This window comes from Nomascus leucogenys, chromosome 13 (genome assembly GCF_006542625.1).
Source record: "Nomascus leucogenys isolate Asia chromosome 13, Asia_NLE_v1, whole genome shotgun sequence".
NCBI lineage: Eukaryota > Metazoa > Chordata > Mammalia > Primates > Hylobatidae > Nomascus > Nomascus leucogenys.
In genome coordinates this window covers 36,868,952-36,884,045 of record NC_044393.1, presented here as the reverse complement: position 1 = coordinate 36,884,045, position 15,094 = coordinate 36,868,952, and the positions used below count along the sequence as shown (strand labels likewise).

Below are 15,094 nucleotides of genomic sequence, written 5' to 3'. Positions count from 1 at the left end.
AAATAAAACTGTCTACAGCTGTGCTATCCAACACAGTAGCTACTAGACACCTGTAGCAATTTAAAATTAAGAAATTAGGCCAGGTGCGGTAGCTCACACCTGTAATCCCAGCACTTTGGGAGGCCAAGGTGGGCTGATCATGAAGTCAGGAGTTTGAGACCAACCTGAACAACATGGTGAAACCCCATCTCTACTAAAAATACAAAAATTAGCTAGGCATGTCGCATGCCTGTAATCACAGCTACTCAGGAGGCTGAGGCAGAGAATCGCTTGAACCAGAGAGGTAAAGCTTGCAGTGAGCTGAGATCACACCACTGCACTCCAGCCTGGACGACAGAGCGAGACTCCATCTCAAAAACAAACAACAACAACAAAAAATTAAATATTCAGTTCCTCGGTTTTATTTGCATCATTTCAAGTGCTCAAGAGCCAAATGTGGCTAGTGACTACCACACTGCAGAGCACAGGTCTAAAACATCACCATCACTGTGGAAAGTTCTATTGGATAAATGCTGGTCTCATGACTAGAAAGGAAAAAAAGACAAAATTCTCATCTTTTCTGTAGAGTTATATACATAAATTCCAAAATATTATTAGACTATAAATTAATATAATTAACATAATAGATATATTATTAGAATTAAAAATAATTTAGCAAGGTAAATCAATATATAAAAATCAATTCTATTTCTATATATCAGAAACAATTAGAAAATAAAGTTTTTAAAAATTACTATTTATGGCCAGGTGTGGTGGCTCACACCTGTAATCCCAGCACTTTAGGAGGCCGAGGCAGGCAGATCACGAGGTCAGGAGTTCAAAACCAGTCTGGCCAACACAGTGAAACCCTGTCTCTATTAAAAATACAAAAATTAACCAGGCGTGGTGGCACGCGCCTGTAATCTCAGCTACTTGCTTGGGAGGTGGAGGCAGGAGAATTGCTTGAACCCAGGAGGCGGAGGTTGCAGTGCGCTGAGATCGCACCACTGCACTCCAGCCTGGGTGACAGATCTAGACTCCGTCTCAAAAAAAAAAAAAAAAAAAAAAAAAACTACTACTTATAAGAGTATCCAAAAACAACAGCAACAACCATCACCACCACCCCCACATACCTAGTAATAAATCTAACAAAAGATGTTTAAGGACTTTTTAAAGGAATATTTAATCACATGTATCAATAATCTCTTGCCTAGTACTTTCCCACTGAGTATCTTCATTTTACCCTCACATTATCCTGGTTTTCCAAATGCAGGGCCCAGGGAGTGTGCAGAGACACGACCAGAATCACAGACCTCCCAGGTCTCCCCATGCCCTTATGCCCAGCTACTCTGCTCACACCTCACCTCGTTGTATAAATCGCTGAATTCCTCAACCACGTCCTTGGGGATCCTGCGGCCGTGGTTGGTAAGGTAGCAGGCCACGCCATTCTTGGAATAGAGGCTGATGCGGCCCACGCTGCGTTCCCCATCGGTTGTCTCTTCCAGGAGGCCGTTGGCTTCTGCTAGATGATAGATAGGGTTCCCATGGGAGCCATGGATCCAGGTGGCTCCCAGCTCAAAGGTGGCGTGTCCTGAGGGTGACAACAGCAGGCCCTTAGAGGCTTAGGGACTTCTCCAGAGAGGGCCAGCACTGCTTCCCCCTCCTTCCTCCAAGAGGGTCTTTCCACCCCTACAAGAGGGCAGGGAAGAGCTTGAACTTCCACCGCTGGCAACCAACGAAGGTCCTCAGTGAAAAGTTCCCACTGAAAACCACCTTATAGCTAAGATAACTGCCTCCTTGGATGACTCTGTGATTTGTCCCAGAGTCACCTTACTGGACCAGTTAGAAGGCTCTTCTTTTTCAGTCCCACCTTTTTCTCAGGTAACACCAGATATCAGACCCCACTTCCTCACTGGTGCCTCCTCACCTGGGAGAAGCACTATGGGTACCTGAGGGTCCCCACCTGGCCTTTTTTCAATTCTTCAACATCCCCAGTGGCTCCAAGATCTAAAGCATTTCCCAGACAGAAAATGGCTCCCTCCAAATTCAGCATAGGGCAGGAGAGAAGTGCAAACATCCCAGTTTGCAAGATTCCCCCAAAAAGCAATCTAAAGCACACTTCCAGGGAAAGTGAAGCCTTCTACATCCTTGGACACAGTACAAAAAACCCTGAGAGCCAGACTGGGGCAGGGGGCATCTCATGGGTCCAAGCTGGGATGGCCTGGGAACTAGGTCTACTACCCCATCCCCAGCCAAGGTATCATATGCTCTGAGGCAAGTTGCCTCTGTGCCTGGGCCTCAGTTCCTTCTTCTAATGCTGCAGAAACTGTCTCCTTCTCCCATTCCTCTCCATCCCTACCTAGCTCCCAGGGAAGCTGAAACAATGAAAGGAAAATAGAAATTTTGGGGGGTGTTTTGTTTTGTTTTTGCAGGCCTGCTTCAAGATATATGTGGTACATTTTTTGCCAAGATAGTCACAGTGATTCCTCCTATCTTTGTACACACACCCCTTTGCAACGTGACTTTGCCATTCCTCCCATGAGAAGGTGGAGTCTGTTTCCCTGCAGACACTCTTGTGTGTGCCAGGGGAAAAGGGACAACTTTAGGTATGCCTTGCAGGAAATGCTGTAGGGGAAGACACTTAAGGCGATCAAAGTTTCTACAAGAGGCCCAGGCAGGCGGATCACCTGAGGTCAGGAGTTCAAGACCAGCCTGGCCAACATGGTGAAACGCTCATCTCTACTAAAAATACAAAAATTAGCCAGGTGTGGTGGCACACACCTGTAATCCCAGCTACTTGGGAGGCTGAGGCAGGAGAATCTCTTGAATCCCAGAAGCGGAGGTTGCAGTGAACCAAGATCATGCCACTGCACTCCAGCCTGGGTGACAGAGCGAGACTCTGTCTCAAAAAAAAAAAAAAAAAATTCCTCTAGAGGATCAATGTAGCCACACATTCCAGGCCATGTGTGGTCTTACTGGGTCATTTTCATGGTTTCTACCCACCCAACCCCTCAATGGTCAGACCCCCCACCCCCACCCCAGTTGGGAAGCCCTCACCTAGGGATTTCGGGCAATTTCCCCACTCTCTGAGATCCCTGGCAAAGTCTGCCCACCCCTAGGGCAAGTCTCTTACCTGGCTGCTTTCTCCAGGGTCCTCGTTGCTCTGCAACCTAGACAGATCCACTTCCCAGATAATCCCAAGACCTGCCCATCACACACGGAGGCCCAAAATCCCCTTTCATCTCTGCTAACCCAGGATCCTACTGCTCCAGGGCTAGCTCTTAGTCATGTTATACTAATTCACAATCAAAAGTTAACAACTACTAGGACCTTGCAGAAGAATTTCACTTCTTGTGAAATAGAAACTTGCCCACTCAGTACCAAGAGAGCTTGGGTGTCCACTCGCTCCTAAACACTGTGAACACTAGGTCAGAAGCAAGCCAGCATTCTCCACAAGTGAAAGTCAGCCCACCTCAGAGGGCTGCCACGAGGAGCAAAGGAAGCTTCTGGAAAACGCCCAGGCAGGATGCATGATGGAACATTTATCCCAGAAGCTAAAATAATGAGATTTCAGGCAGAGCTGGGAATTAGGAGACTAAAGGTGACCTGGGGAGGTGGCTGGGCTGGATTGGGTGGCACTTACCAAGTTTCACACTCTGCACACGGCCTCCGATGTGGCTGGAAGCCTCAAGCACAGTGACATCCGTGAAGCCCTGCTCAAGAAGTGCTTTGGCTGCAGCCAGGCCAGCCAAGCCAGCGCCGATCACCACCACACGAGGCTGTCCCCTTCTCCGTAGGCCACGACTGAGAGGGTCATCCGCACTGTCGCCACTGGATTCACAACTTTGCATACCGTCCGCGCTCACCCTCTAGGAACCTGCAGGCGGAGGTGGTATCACAGCTTAGTGGCTCTGCTTTCACTTCCCACCTGCCCCAAGGGACACTCAGGGTTTCATCACACTGTGCCCTCTGTTGTGGGTGGGGAGCCCTAGAGTCCTCTCCCTCCCTCTCTGAGGACCTGGACAAGAAGAGCCACCTTCAAAGGGGCAGGGAGGGAGGGAAGAATAAATAAGGGAAGGTGGCAGAAAGGGAGGAAAAAAGGAAGAAAGGGAGGGAAAGAGAAAGAAAGGGAGGGATGCATTTTGGGTCCCCACCAGCAGGCAGGAGACCTGGGAGCCCATCTTAAGCCCCTGAAATTCTCAATTCCACCCCCAAACTTGTTAGGCACTGCTTCTTCCCTGACCATAGGCCCCAAAGTGGAGATGAGAGGCAGCCAGTGAGAAGATGACCAAGAAGGCCACAGTCAGGAGAGACTGGGGCTTGGGGCTGCTGATTCTGGACCAGCTCAGCATGGCATAGCTGCTGTGGTCCACCTGGTGCCAATACCAGGATGCTCACACAGACCCCAGATACTTGCCTGACCCCAAGATACTCACACAGACCCCCCCCCAGGATGCTCACACAGACCCCAGATACTTCCCTGGACCCCAAGATACTCACACAGACCCCCCCAGGATACTCACACAGACCCCAGGATACTTGCCTGGACCCCAAGATACTTGCATGGACCCCAGATACTTGCCTGGACCTGAAGATACTTGCATGGACCCCAAGATACTCACACAAACCTCAGGATACTCACACAGATCCCAGGATACTTGCACACACAACCCTGGACCCTCTGCTCTCCCTCCTTTGCCTGGCTTTTCCCTGGCACTCTTTCTCTCTTTCCCTTGCCCCTTCTCTTGTCTCTGGCTTTCTGTTGGTCTTTCACAGCCTCAACGAAGTGGCAATTTGGTGGGCAGGACATAGTCCCGCCCTCCCCCAAGAAAGTGCCACGAGGCCTGCATCCAACAAGCCTGCTATTCCGGGTAGGTTGTTTTCCCAGCCACCCAGTCCCTCAGCCACCACAAAGCAGCAAGGAGCCCAGGAAACAGTGGACCAAGAGGACCCGTGGCACCAGAGGCCAGACATGAAATTGACAGTTACACTAAGCCAGTTTGCTCAGAGACGCCAGACTAGGGGAGCTGATGGCTGGGAGGCCAAGGGGGTCCCCAAATCTGGCCCCAGGGCTAGGAGAGGCTGCTTTTCTCTTCCCAGAATTACCTGGAGGGTTTGGAGGTATCTGGGGGCCACCCTGAGGAACCACTCAGCTGAGATGCTGTCCCTGTTCCTTCCCTGATTCAAGCAATGTAGATACCAGTTGTCTTTGCTGAGGTTTAAGTGGCAGAAGTTGCAGAATCTAATAGTATCCAGGATCTAACAGGGAACAAATGTGGGTGGAAGGTGGCTGCCGGACAGCAAACAAGGGGCACTGTCACCCATACCTAATAAAGCTGCGCATAACTGTTCCCATGACATAGCAATCCCACTCTTAAGAATACACCCAACAGAAAGAGGGCACGTTCCACCAAAGACACATGTTAAAGAGTGTGCACAGCAGCTATACTCATAACAGCCTGAAAATAAAAACACCCCACAGGTCTATCAGCAGGAGAACAGAGACATACGGTGCTGTATGTAGCATATCCATACCACGGACTATTCTTCAGCAATAGATAGAACCCAACTACTGATACTCCCAACCACACAGATGCACCTCAATCACACACTGAGCAAAAGAAGCCAGAGACAAGGGCACGGACTGTATGACTTCATTCACACGAAGCTCAGGAAGAGGCAAACTCAATCTGTGAAGCCAGAAGTCAGAAGAGAGGTTAGGAGGCAGGGAGATGACTGAAGGGGGCAGGAGGGGCCTTTCTGGGGTAGAGGGAATAAATATCTTAATCTGAAGGGTGGGTACCCAGTGCACGTATGAAGATTCGCTGAGCTGCACGGTTGAGATATGTGTAATTCACTGTATGTTATCTACATAGACCTCACTAACAAGAGTCATTCCTGCCCTCCAATCAGTCCGTCAAAGGCTGCCACACTGACTTTCTTCTCCATGCATTCCAGGGTCTGACCACTGAGGTTTCTATCCCGCTTGGAACCGCAGCGTCCTTAACGTCACTTAAGTGACATGGGTGAGCAAAGGAGGCTTTTTTCGAAATACTCTTAGGCTGAGAAGCTGCTCTTTGTGCCTCCCCCGCCCATTCCACCTGCCCCCGCGACGCCTGGGCCTGGACGGGAATCCTCCCTCCACCCCCCCACCCACCGTCCAGCCCCTAAAAGCCCTCCAAGTCTCCCTGAGACCCAGGCCCGCCAACTCCGTGCAGAATCGGTTCCCAAAAAGGCCGGTAGGTGGCGCCCGAGACCCGAAGCCCCATCTGGGCAGCCTCCTCTTCGGAGGCAAGGGCTCCGGCTCCCCTTCCCAGACAGTGGGTGTCGCGCTTTCACTGGTGATGAGGCGACGCCGGGAGCAGGGCGGCTCCGGCCCTTTCCTCCTCCCCGCCTCTGTCCTCTGACTCCCGTCCCTCTCCTCCCTCACCCCAGAGATGCTAGGTCCTGCCTCCCTCCCGGGAGGACAGGGATCAGGGCTGGCTCCAGTCCTCCCCCACCCTACCCCAGGTTCTCCTTCCTGCAAACTAAATTTAGAGGTGAGGATGTGGCCGCCTGCATGGGGCGGGCGGGGAGGGTCAGCGGTGATGCCGCCGGATGTCTGCCAGCCGGGCCGGGACGCTGCGTCAGGTCGGTAAACACGCGGCGTGCTCCGGAGGGGCCGCGCCAGCTGCGACGGGGACGCCGCCACCCTGGGCACCCTGGACTGACGTGGCGCCACAACCCGCCCGGCGGGTCTGCCCCAGGCCACCCCACACACAGTCTCCTATCCACTACGGAAAGGGATGGCTGCAGTGGCTCTCACGCCTTACTGGTGGAACCCCTTCTTAAAAAGCTGCTATGGGGGTCAGGGTGTAGCAGGTATTAAACTAGGGGTCCCCCTCACCCCAGGCTCCCTGGAGCACCACCTCTGAAAACCAGGGGACCAGATAATCTCCAGCGTTGGGAAGCCAGGATAGGGGAACAGCGCTCGGTGCCAGCAGGGCCGTCCCAGCCAGCTACCTGCCTTCCCTGCTCCCAGAGCCATGCATGGCCCGCTTGTCCTCACCGCTTCGTTGTGACCGTCAAATAAGGCCCTCCATGGATGTCACAAGACTGTCAACATTTTCAAGGGCCTCATGCATGAAAACAATTTGTCAAGTGCGGAAGCTACATCATGAGCAGACTGTCTTTGGAACAAGCTGTGGAATGGACCGTGGAATGAATGCAGGCAGCCACTCTGCCTCCAAGATCAGCACAGAAAGAACCCCCAGCTCCCTGCACCTGGTCTCAGAGACTTTGAATTCAAACAGAGATCGCACATGGAATGCCATGCAAGTAAGCAGGGGCCACGTGAGTCACCTGCATCCTGACCCTCACAGCTAATCCCACAGTCCTGTCCCTCCTCAGGCCCTGTCCCAGATAAGCCTGTCAATCCCCGATGCCTCCAGGAAGCCAGAGGAGCCCCGTACACAGCCCACAGAGGGCAGAGAAATGAGTCTGTCCTGTGGCCCTGATGTCATCCCATGGAGCTGGCACACCCTGGCCAGCAGCGTCCTTAACATCACTTAATCATCCCATGGAGCCAAAACACCCAGGGGTCCAACTGAAAGGGAGAGAGAGAACATAGCCAGGACACCTACTGTGTGCTAAATGCCTGGTGGGGCGTGGGGGCAGTAAGGGGCAACTTGTTCTCTGTTGGTGTGTGTCATCGTTTCCTTTCCCTTCTGGGTTTTGTTTTGTTTTGTTTTAATGTATGAGAAACTGCCTTATTGAGGAAGGAGAATCGCTTAAATGGTCCTCGGTGCCTGCCCTGTCCTTCTCTCGCCTTGGGGAAAGAAAGAAAGAAATAACATCCGCTCCTTGATCTGTATGCACAGGAGAAACAGAACACCCTGTACTTTTTGAGCAGATAAAGGAGAGAAGAAAAAAGTGCTGGCTCAGCCAGGCAGGGAAGAGGAGGAGGGCGGGCAACAGACACTTGCCTTCTTGCTCCTGCTTCCATGGCAAAGTGGGGGTGTGGGCCTCTTGCCCAGCGCCTGCACCCATGCCTTGAGTTTATTCTCCATGTCCCCAAGCAGGCAATGCCTGGGAGTGCCAAGAAATCAGGCCAGCCAGGGCATGAGTGCACCCCCCAGTCCCCTGGCAATTTCATCCAAGATACCACGCAGCCAGTTCTCCAGCCTGCAGGCCACCGCCTCCCCCAGCTGTCCAGAGCTGCCACCACCCTGACTGAAGTGTCCCAAGAAGCCACACTGGACACAGGAAGGCAGCAGGGTATGGAGAGAGGAAAAGAGGGAGGAAAAACCCCGTCCTGTGGCAGGGTTGCCAAAGACGGAGGAATAGAATAAAGACTCAGAAGTCAGGTGACCAGAGTGGGCACAAGCCACCAAAGTTTGTGTGAACTGCCACTTCTTCATCCCATCCCTGGAACATCCTCCCCAATTCATTTTGACACCCTCAGAAATTTACACTCTAGTTGCAGTGAGCTGAGATGGCACCACAGTGCTCCAGCCTGGGCAACAGAGTGAGACCCTGTCTCAGAAAAAAAAAAGTGAAGAAATTTACACTCCAGCAAGTACCTTCTAATGGCCAAATACTAGAGACACGTGTTAGTCCTGGTCTCCAACGTTTGACCCTGCCAAGCCCCACTTGGAAAGGCCCAGAACTAAACTGGGGGCACTGCCCAACTCCTGGCACTTTCCTCATTGAGGTCAAATTACAGGACCACCAAGCAGTCCCTAGGCTCAAATCTGGAGTCACCCTTAGTGGGAGAGCCTCCTCATTCATCGGGTTAAGCCATGGCAATCCCACAGCCTGAATCATGTCACCTCCACCCCCAACTGCACCAGAAACACCCTCCACCCCGCCTCCTCTATGTGAGCCTCACCCATGCGGGTCTCAATCTCCCAGCCCCATCCTCCAAGGACAAGCACAGCTGGGCATCTCGCTGGCCAGGGAATATAATTTAGCAATTCACTGAGCACCTACTATGTAGTAAGCCTGGGGAAGATCTCTGCACATCAGCCTTGCCCTCTGGACCCAGCTGGCCTTTCTAGCTTCAGTTCTCACTCACAACTCCCCCCCAAAACATACACGCAGACTCCCAACTTCACCAAAAGTCTGGAGCCTCCCCAGCCCAGCCCACCTGAAGGCCTGCAGGAAACAGCCTCCCTCATACACATCAGAGAAGCTGGTTCTGGGTTCTCTTAACATATGCACAGTCTTGTGTGATTTCAGGGCTGGGTGTTGCTCGAACCACCAGCAAGGCCTGCTCCATTACTGCTTCCTGAAGCAACAGACACCCTTGAAATGTGAGTCCCTCGTACTGGTTCTGCACTGTCACCTGCCCCCCAGCCTACCCCCAAAGCACAGGCATCTCACCCCAGGAAATTCTGTTGTCTGTTATCTCAAGAATGAGGCTGAAGCCCCACAGCCACAGAGCAGGTCTGAGGTCCCAGGCTAGACTGATGAGCCCCTGCCCAAGGTGAGCGCGGCCAAACCCTGTGAGTGAACCACAGTGGAATCAATCACCCAGCTGGGTGTGCGGTGCCCTTACTTTAACATTGAAGCCCACCTCAGAATCACCCAAAAATCAGCACATCACTTCCTCTCCAAGAGTGGCTACTGAAACAAAACAGTGCCAGGAGAGGCCAGCCTCCCGTACCCCACACCCTTCCAAGACGCCCCTCACAAGAGATAAAAATCTGGCCAGGTGTAGTCAGAGCCATTACAGGTGGTTCATGCCTGTAATCCCGGCACTTTGGGAGGCCAAGGTGGGAGGATCACTTGAGCCCAGGAGTTAAGAGACCAGCCTGGACAACATAGTGAGACCTAGTTTCTACTAAAAATTAAAAATCGCAAACATATTCAGACTGTCTGAAACATAAACAAAAAAAATAAAAATTAAAAAATCAGCCAGTTGTGGTGAAATGTACCTGTAGTCCCAGCTACACCGGAGACCAAGGAGGAAGGATGGCTCGAGCCTGGGAGTTCAAGGTTGCAATGAGCTATGATAGCGCCACAGCACTCTAGTCTGGGCAACAGAACAAGGCCCTGTCTCTAAAATAAAATAACATAAAATAAAATAAAATTAAATTAAATTAAAATAAAATAAAATGGAGCATTAATTTTAAAAAGAGAGACAGAGCCAGGCATGGTGGCTCATGCCTGTAATCCTAGCACTTGGGGAGGCCGAGGCACGCAGATCACTTGAAGTCAGGAGTTTGAGACCAGCCTGGCCAACATGGTGAAACCCTGTCTCTACTAAAAATACAAAAATTAGCCAGATGTGGTGGCAGGTTCTTGTAAGCCCAGCTACTCGGGAGGCTGAGGCAGGAGAATCACTTGAACCCAGGAGGTAGAGGGTGCAGTGAGTCAAGATCGCGCCACTGCATTCCAGCCTGGGTGACAGAGCGAGACTCCATCTCAAAAAAAAAAAGAGAGAGAGAGAGAGAGACAAAACTCCTACCCATCTCTGGCCCCCTCTGAACACAGGCTATTCCCAAGTGTGCCCGAGCCCTGCCTTTTTCTCAAGGTCACCCCGGGATGAATTTCCTAATCCGTTTCCCAGAGAAGAAGAGTGAGGCTCCCAGGAAATTGGCCCACCTGGCTCACTTTGCCTGGCTGCCCTTGGGGCCCAGGACTCCGCCAGCTGAAGTGCCTCAAAATAGACCCAACCCTTCCACCAGCCCCCTCCCTCCTCCAACCCCACATCTGCTCAAGAGACCTGTGCAGGGCTGTGGTGCCCTCGGCAGCAGGGGACAGCTCACTTGCCCCCTTCCTGACCAGCCTTGGGGACTTTAAACATCTCTTCCCAATGGAGACTTCTGGGCCCTGAGGGCAGCAGCCCCACCTCAGTTTTCCCATGACCCCCCCGCCCCGCCCCGCTCTTTCTCAGGTTTCTAACAGGAGGAGAGAGAGTGGGAGAGAAGCTGGGGAGCTGCTCCAGGGGCACATCTTTGGACTGCCTGGAAGTCTGGGGAGGGATTTGGATTCTTGAGGCCCCCCAGACAATGCAATTATTCTTCAAATGTAAAAACGCCCAGAAATCCCAGACCAGCTGCTTTGCACAACGGCCCAGACAAAGGGGCTCTGTGTCTGCGGTCAGGCTCCTCCCACCCCTCAACCAGGGAGGGGCTGGGCCCCAACTCCTCCCAGCCAGACCCTCCCCAGCCTCCTCACTCAGGCCCGGCCAGGAAGTAAAAGGACTGCTGGGCCAGGCTGGGCTGCCACGGAGGCAGAAGGGGGGTGCAGGTGTGGGGAACAGAGCAGGGGCAGCCCATGAGCCCAGGAGACAGAAGAGGAGGGAGAGAACATTGGCCCAGACCTGGGAATCAGGCCCCAGCTCAAGCTCTACCTTGCCAGGTGACCCCTGAGCCAGTGTCTTCCCTTCTCCAGGCCCCACTTGGCCAACACCTCTGAACTCACTCCAAGGACGCACCCTCTGCACCTCACCACCCGGGCACACTTGTCTAAGCCCTATCTGATATTTAAAGGCTTCCTTTGGTCTTCAAGCTTTCCCATCCGTAAAATGGGGATAGGTACAGCTGACATGTAGGAAGATTAAATTAGCACAGGTAAAAGGTGTGGCCACTGCAAGGGTCATCTCGGGGAGGGCAGGAGAGGGAGGAGGATCCCCAAAGAGACCAGTACAGAAGTCACCTTTCCTAGGGCCCAGAGCTCTGTCTCACTTATGGAAGAACCCCAATCTTCATCTGAGCTCAGAACCCAGCCTTCGCCTTGGCCCCAACCCTACTATCAGGCTGGACCTTGGCACTGACATCATGCAGGCACCCCACATCTGTATCTGACTGACCCCAACCCAATACTGACTCGGCCTGAGCCCCTCAATCCTGACTCAGCCTGACCATCCTCCCCACTGTTGAGAGGAAGGCGGCCTCAGAGGTGGTGGCCATTAGCCAGCTCCAAGCTCATGAAAGGGAAAAGCTGTGGGAGCCCCTTTCAGCAGAGCCCCCGCCCCCAGCAATGTCCCCTGGCCCTCACGGGCCAAAAACAGGGAAGGGCTCCATCATCCTGCCCGGCACCCAGACTTCTTTCTAATTACATTGTCATTGCTACCCACATTTCTTCCCTAAAATCATAAAGTCCCTAAAAGCACAACTTTAAAAAGGCTTTGTAAGCGAATTTCAGATGAGAAGAAGGGAGCCAGGGGGCCTTGGCAGGCATGTGTTGCAAGGAGAGGCAGCCATTGATTCAGTGCATGGAGGGACAGAGCCAAAGACACGGCCCCCACAGGCACTGGGAGGCAAGAGCGGGAGGCCCCCGGGAGAGGTGAGCACTCTGGGGCCGTCTCTGTTTCCCTTGGTGTCCTGCATACCACCGAGGTTCATTGTTTCAGGACCCTTTTGCCTGGGAGGCATAAGGTGATTTTATAGCTCCCTGTAGGGGCAGACCCAGGAGACTACTCAGCTAGAAACCTAACTGGGGGTGGAGGAGGGGAAGAAAGCTCAGAAAGAAGCCAGAGAGGCTGGGAGGGCACAGTGGCTCACACCTGTAATTCCAGCACTTTGGGAGGCCAAGGCAGGAGGATTGCTTCAGTCTAGGAAGTCGAGGCTACAGTGAACCATGATCACACCACTGCACTCCAGCCTGGGAGACAGAGCAAGACCTTGTCTCAAAAAAAAGAAGCCAGACAAAGGGCAGGGTCTTTCTGAAAGCTCACTGAGGGCCTTGATGACAGTGTCAGTCAGAGAGAGAAATAGGTAGAGATGGGCCAGAACAGAGCCTGGTACTGCAATTACTTCCCCAGGCCACACCCTTGCAGCTTTATCCCAAACTCCACCCTATAGGTCCCACCTTCAGCAAAAATTAGCAACTCGATCACACTCTGACAATAGATTAGATCAGGCGCCAGGCACAATTGCTCTGAACACCTCCTGTGAACCTTTCAAGCTCTGGGCCAGCCCCACCAGCTAAGTTTCTACTTTCAGGCTCCTCACACCCCATGCCCTGCTTCCCATCTTTGTGTATGTCTATCAGCAGATGTCCCTGGCTTGCCAGATAGATAGTCACCTCTCAGCAGGCAGAACCCACATTCTTCCCCTCAGATTGCAGATCTTCCAGAGGTAGGCAAGCTCCATACCCTCTCAGCAACCAGAGATCTGCTGGGAGGACTATGCCACTCCAGATGCTCCTAGAGAAGATGAACTGCCCAGCCTCTGCCACTAACCAGTGTGACATTGGGAGAGTCTGTTAGCACTTGAACCTCATTTTCCCCATTTGTCAAATGGGGAAAATCACCCCTACCCTGAGAGAGGCCAGCCCTGACTCCTGAACCTATTCACCAGCTTCCTGTATCCCCAGCAAAGTCTACTGCAGCTCCCTTTAGTGGCTCTCAGGATAATACCCCATGGTCTGGATTCCCTCCCTGTGAGCAGGACCTAACATCCCAACTCTGAATTCCCCTCCAGGAAGTCGTCAACCACAAAGGTGTAAGAAAGACCAGGCCCAGAACGGTGGCTCATGCCTGTAATTCCAGTGCTTTAGGAAGCTGAGGTGGGAGGATTGCTTGAGGTCAGGAGGTTGAGACCAGCCTGGGCAACATAGCAAGACCCTGTCTCTACAAAAATAAAAATTTAAAAGTTAGCTAGGGCCGGGCGCGGTGGCTCAGGCCTGTAATCCCAGCACTTTGGGAGGCCCAGGCAGGCGGATCACGAGGTCAGGAGTTCGAGGCCAGCCTGGCCAACATGGTGAAACCCCGTCTCTACTAAAAATACAAAAATTAGCTGGGTGTGGTGGCACGTGCCTGTTAATCCCAGCTACTTAGGAGGCTGAGGCAGGAGAATCACTTGAACCTGGGAGATGGAGGTTGCAGTGAGCCAAGATCACCCCACTGTACTCTAGCCTGGGCGACAGAGCAAGACTCTGTCTCAAAAAAAAAAAAAAACTTAGCTAGGGCATGGTGATGCACAACTGGAGTCCCAGCTACTCCAAAGGCTAAGGTGGGAGGATCACCTGAGCCCAGGTGTGTAAGGCTGCAATGAGCTATGATCACGCCACTGTACTCCACTATGGGCGACCTTGTCTCTAAAGAAAAAAAAGACCACACAGCCGGTCACTGCCCTGGTGAATACATTGGTGCAGGACTGCCCTTGGTAACAGCAGACCAGGCCACTGGCAGGGGAGGGCCAATAGGCGATGGTGCTCACAGCTGCTCGCTTCCTTAGAAAAAAAGTCTCCTGACACAGCCGAAACCCAGAGAGGGAATACTAGCCTCAAGACCAAGGTATCAGCACTGTTTTGAGGCACCCAAGTCACCACAGCCTTCGGCGAACCCCAGGAAGAGACACTTCTCTTACACACACACACAAATCATGAAAGCATATTTCCTTATGTTTCATTTGACGACCCAACTTAATAAATAGTCCTATCCTTTGGGAACACCTTATAGTACCACAGTTTTCATACAGGTCCTGGGGTCTGATACTGGCTTTGAATAACAGTCATTTGAATCCCCACCACTTATTAGATGAGTGATCTAAGCCTCAGTTGCCTCATCAGTAAAATGGGGATAAAGTGTGCCTACCCCACAGGGGTGTGTGACAATGCATGCAGAGGGCTTATCCCAGAGCAGGTGTGTAGCAGCAATAGTCCTTATGTTTTCCTATAGGCCCCAGTCTGCACACTAGTGTAGTCACTGCAGGGAAGACTGGGTCGGGTGACAGGCAGGGGTGGGGATGAAGGAAGCCCAGCCAGTAGAGAGATCACAGATTCCCCTGCAGAATGATTCCAGAGCAGGGCCCCAGGCCTCAGAGAGAGCCACCCTACCCCACGGAGACACTGTTATGGACTGACAATGGGAAGAACAGGGGATCAGGATAGAAGGGTCACCCCACTATCCTACTTGGTAGGGGTGCTTGGAGCTCCCAGGCTAGGGTTGTGAGGCTGCAGGTGCAACAACAGGACAATCTGTGTGGCCAGCAGCCTCTAAGATGCCCCTCAATGATCCCCGCCTCCTGGGATTCATGCCTTGGTGTAGTTCTCTCCAAAGCCGACCATTGCAGCTAATAGGATATTGCAGAAATGATGGAATGTTACTTCTGAAACTAGACATAAAAGAAACTGTGGATTCCACCTTGCTCCCTTGGGCAGCTTACTCTGGGAGAAGCCAGTC

The 15,094-nt window shown here is 52.4% G+C and overlaps 1 protein-coding gene across 4 annotated transcripts in view; it reads right to left on the bottom strand.

The window, feature by feature from the left end:
- The window catches only part of SMOX (spermine oxidase), a 38,737-nt gene that overhangs the window by 8,326 nt on the left and 15,317 nt on the right, over positions 1-15,094 (bottom strand). For 2 of the 4 annotated variants that reach the window (XM_030826252.1, XM_030826249.1), the window contains exons 2-3: positions 3,623-3,856; positions 1,344-1,570 (exon numbers count right to left, since the gene is read on the bottom strand). In XM_030826252.1, coding sequence (XP_030682112.1) covers positions 1,344-1,570; positions 3,623-3,830 — 435 coding nt within the window. In that variant the 5' untranslated portion in view covers positions 3,831-3,856. Of the gene's footprint in view, positions 1-1,343; positions 1,571-3,622; positions 3,857-9,896; positions 9,917-10,687; positions 10,776-15,094 lie in introns of those variants that run through there. The other 2 variants (XM_030826250.1, XM_030826251.1) reach the window with 2 other exon arrangements.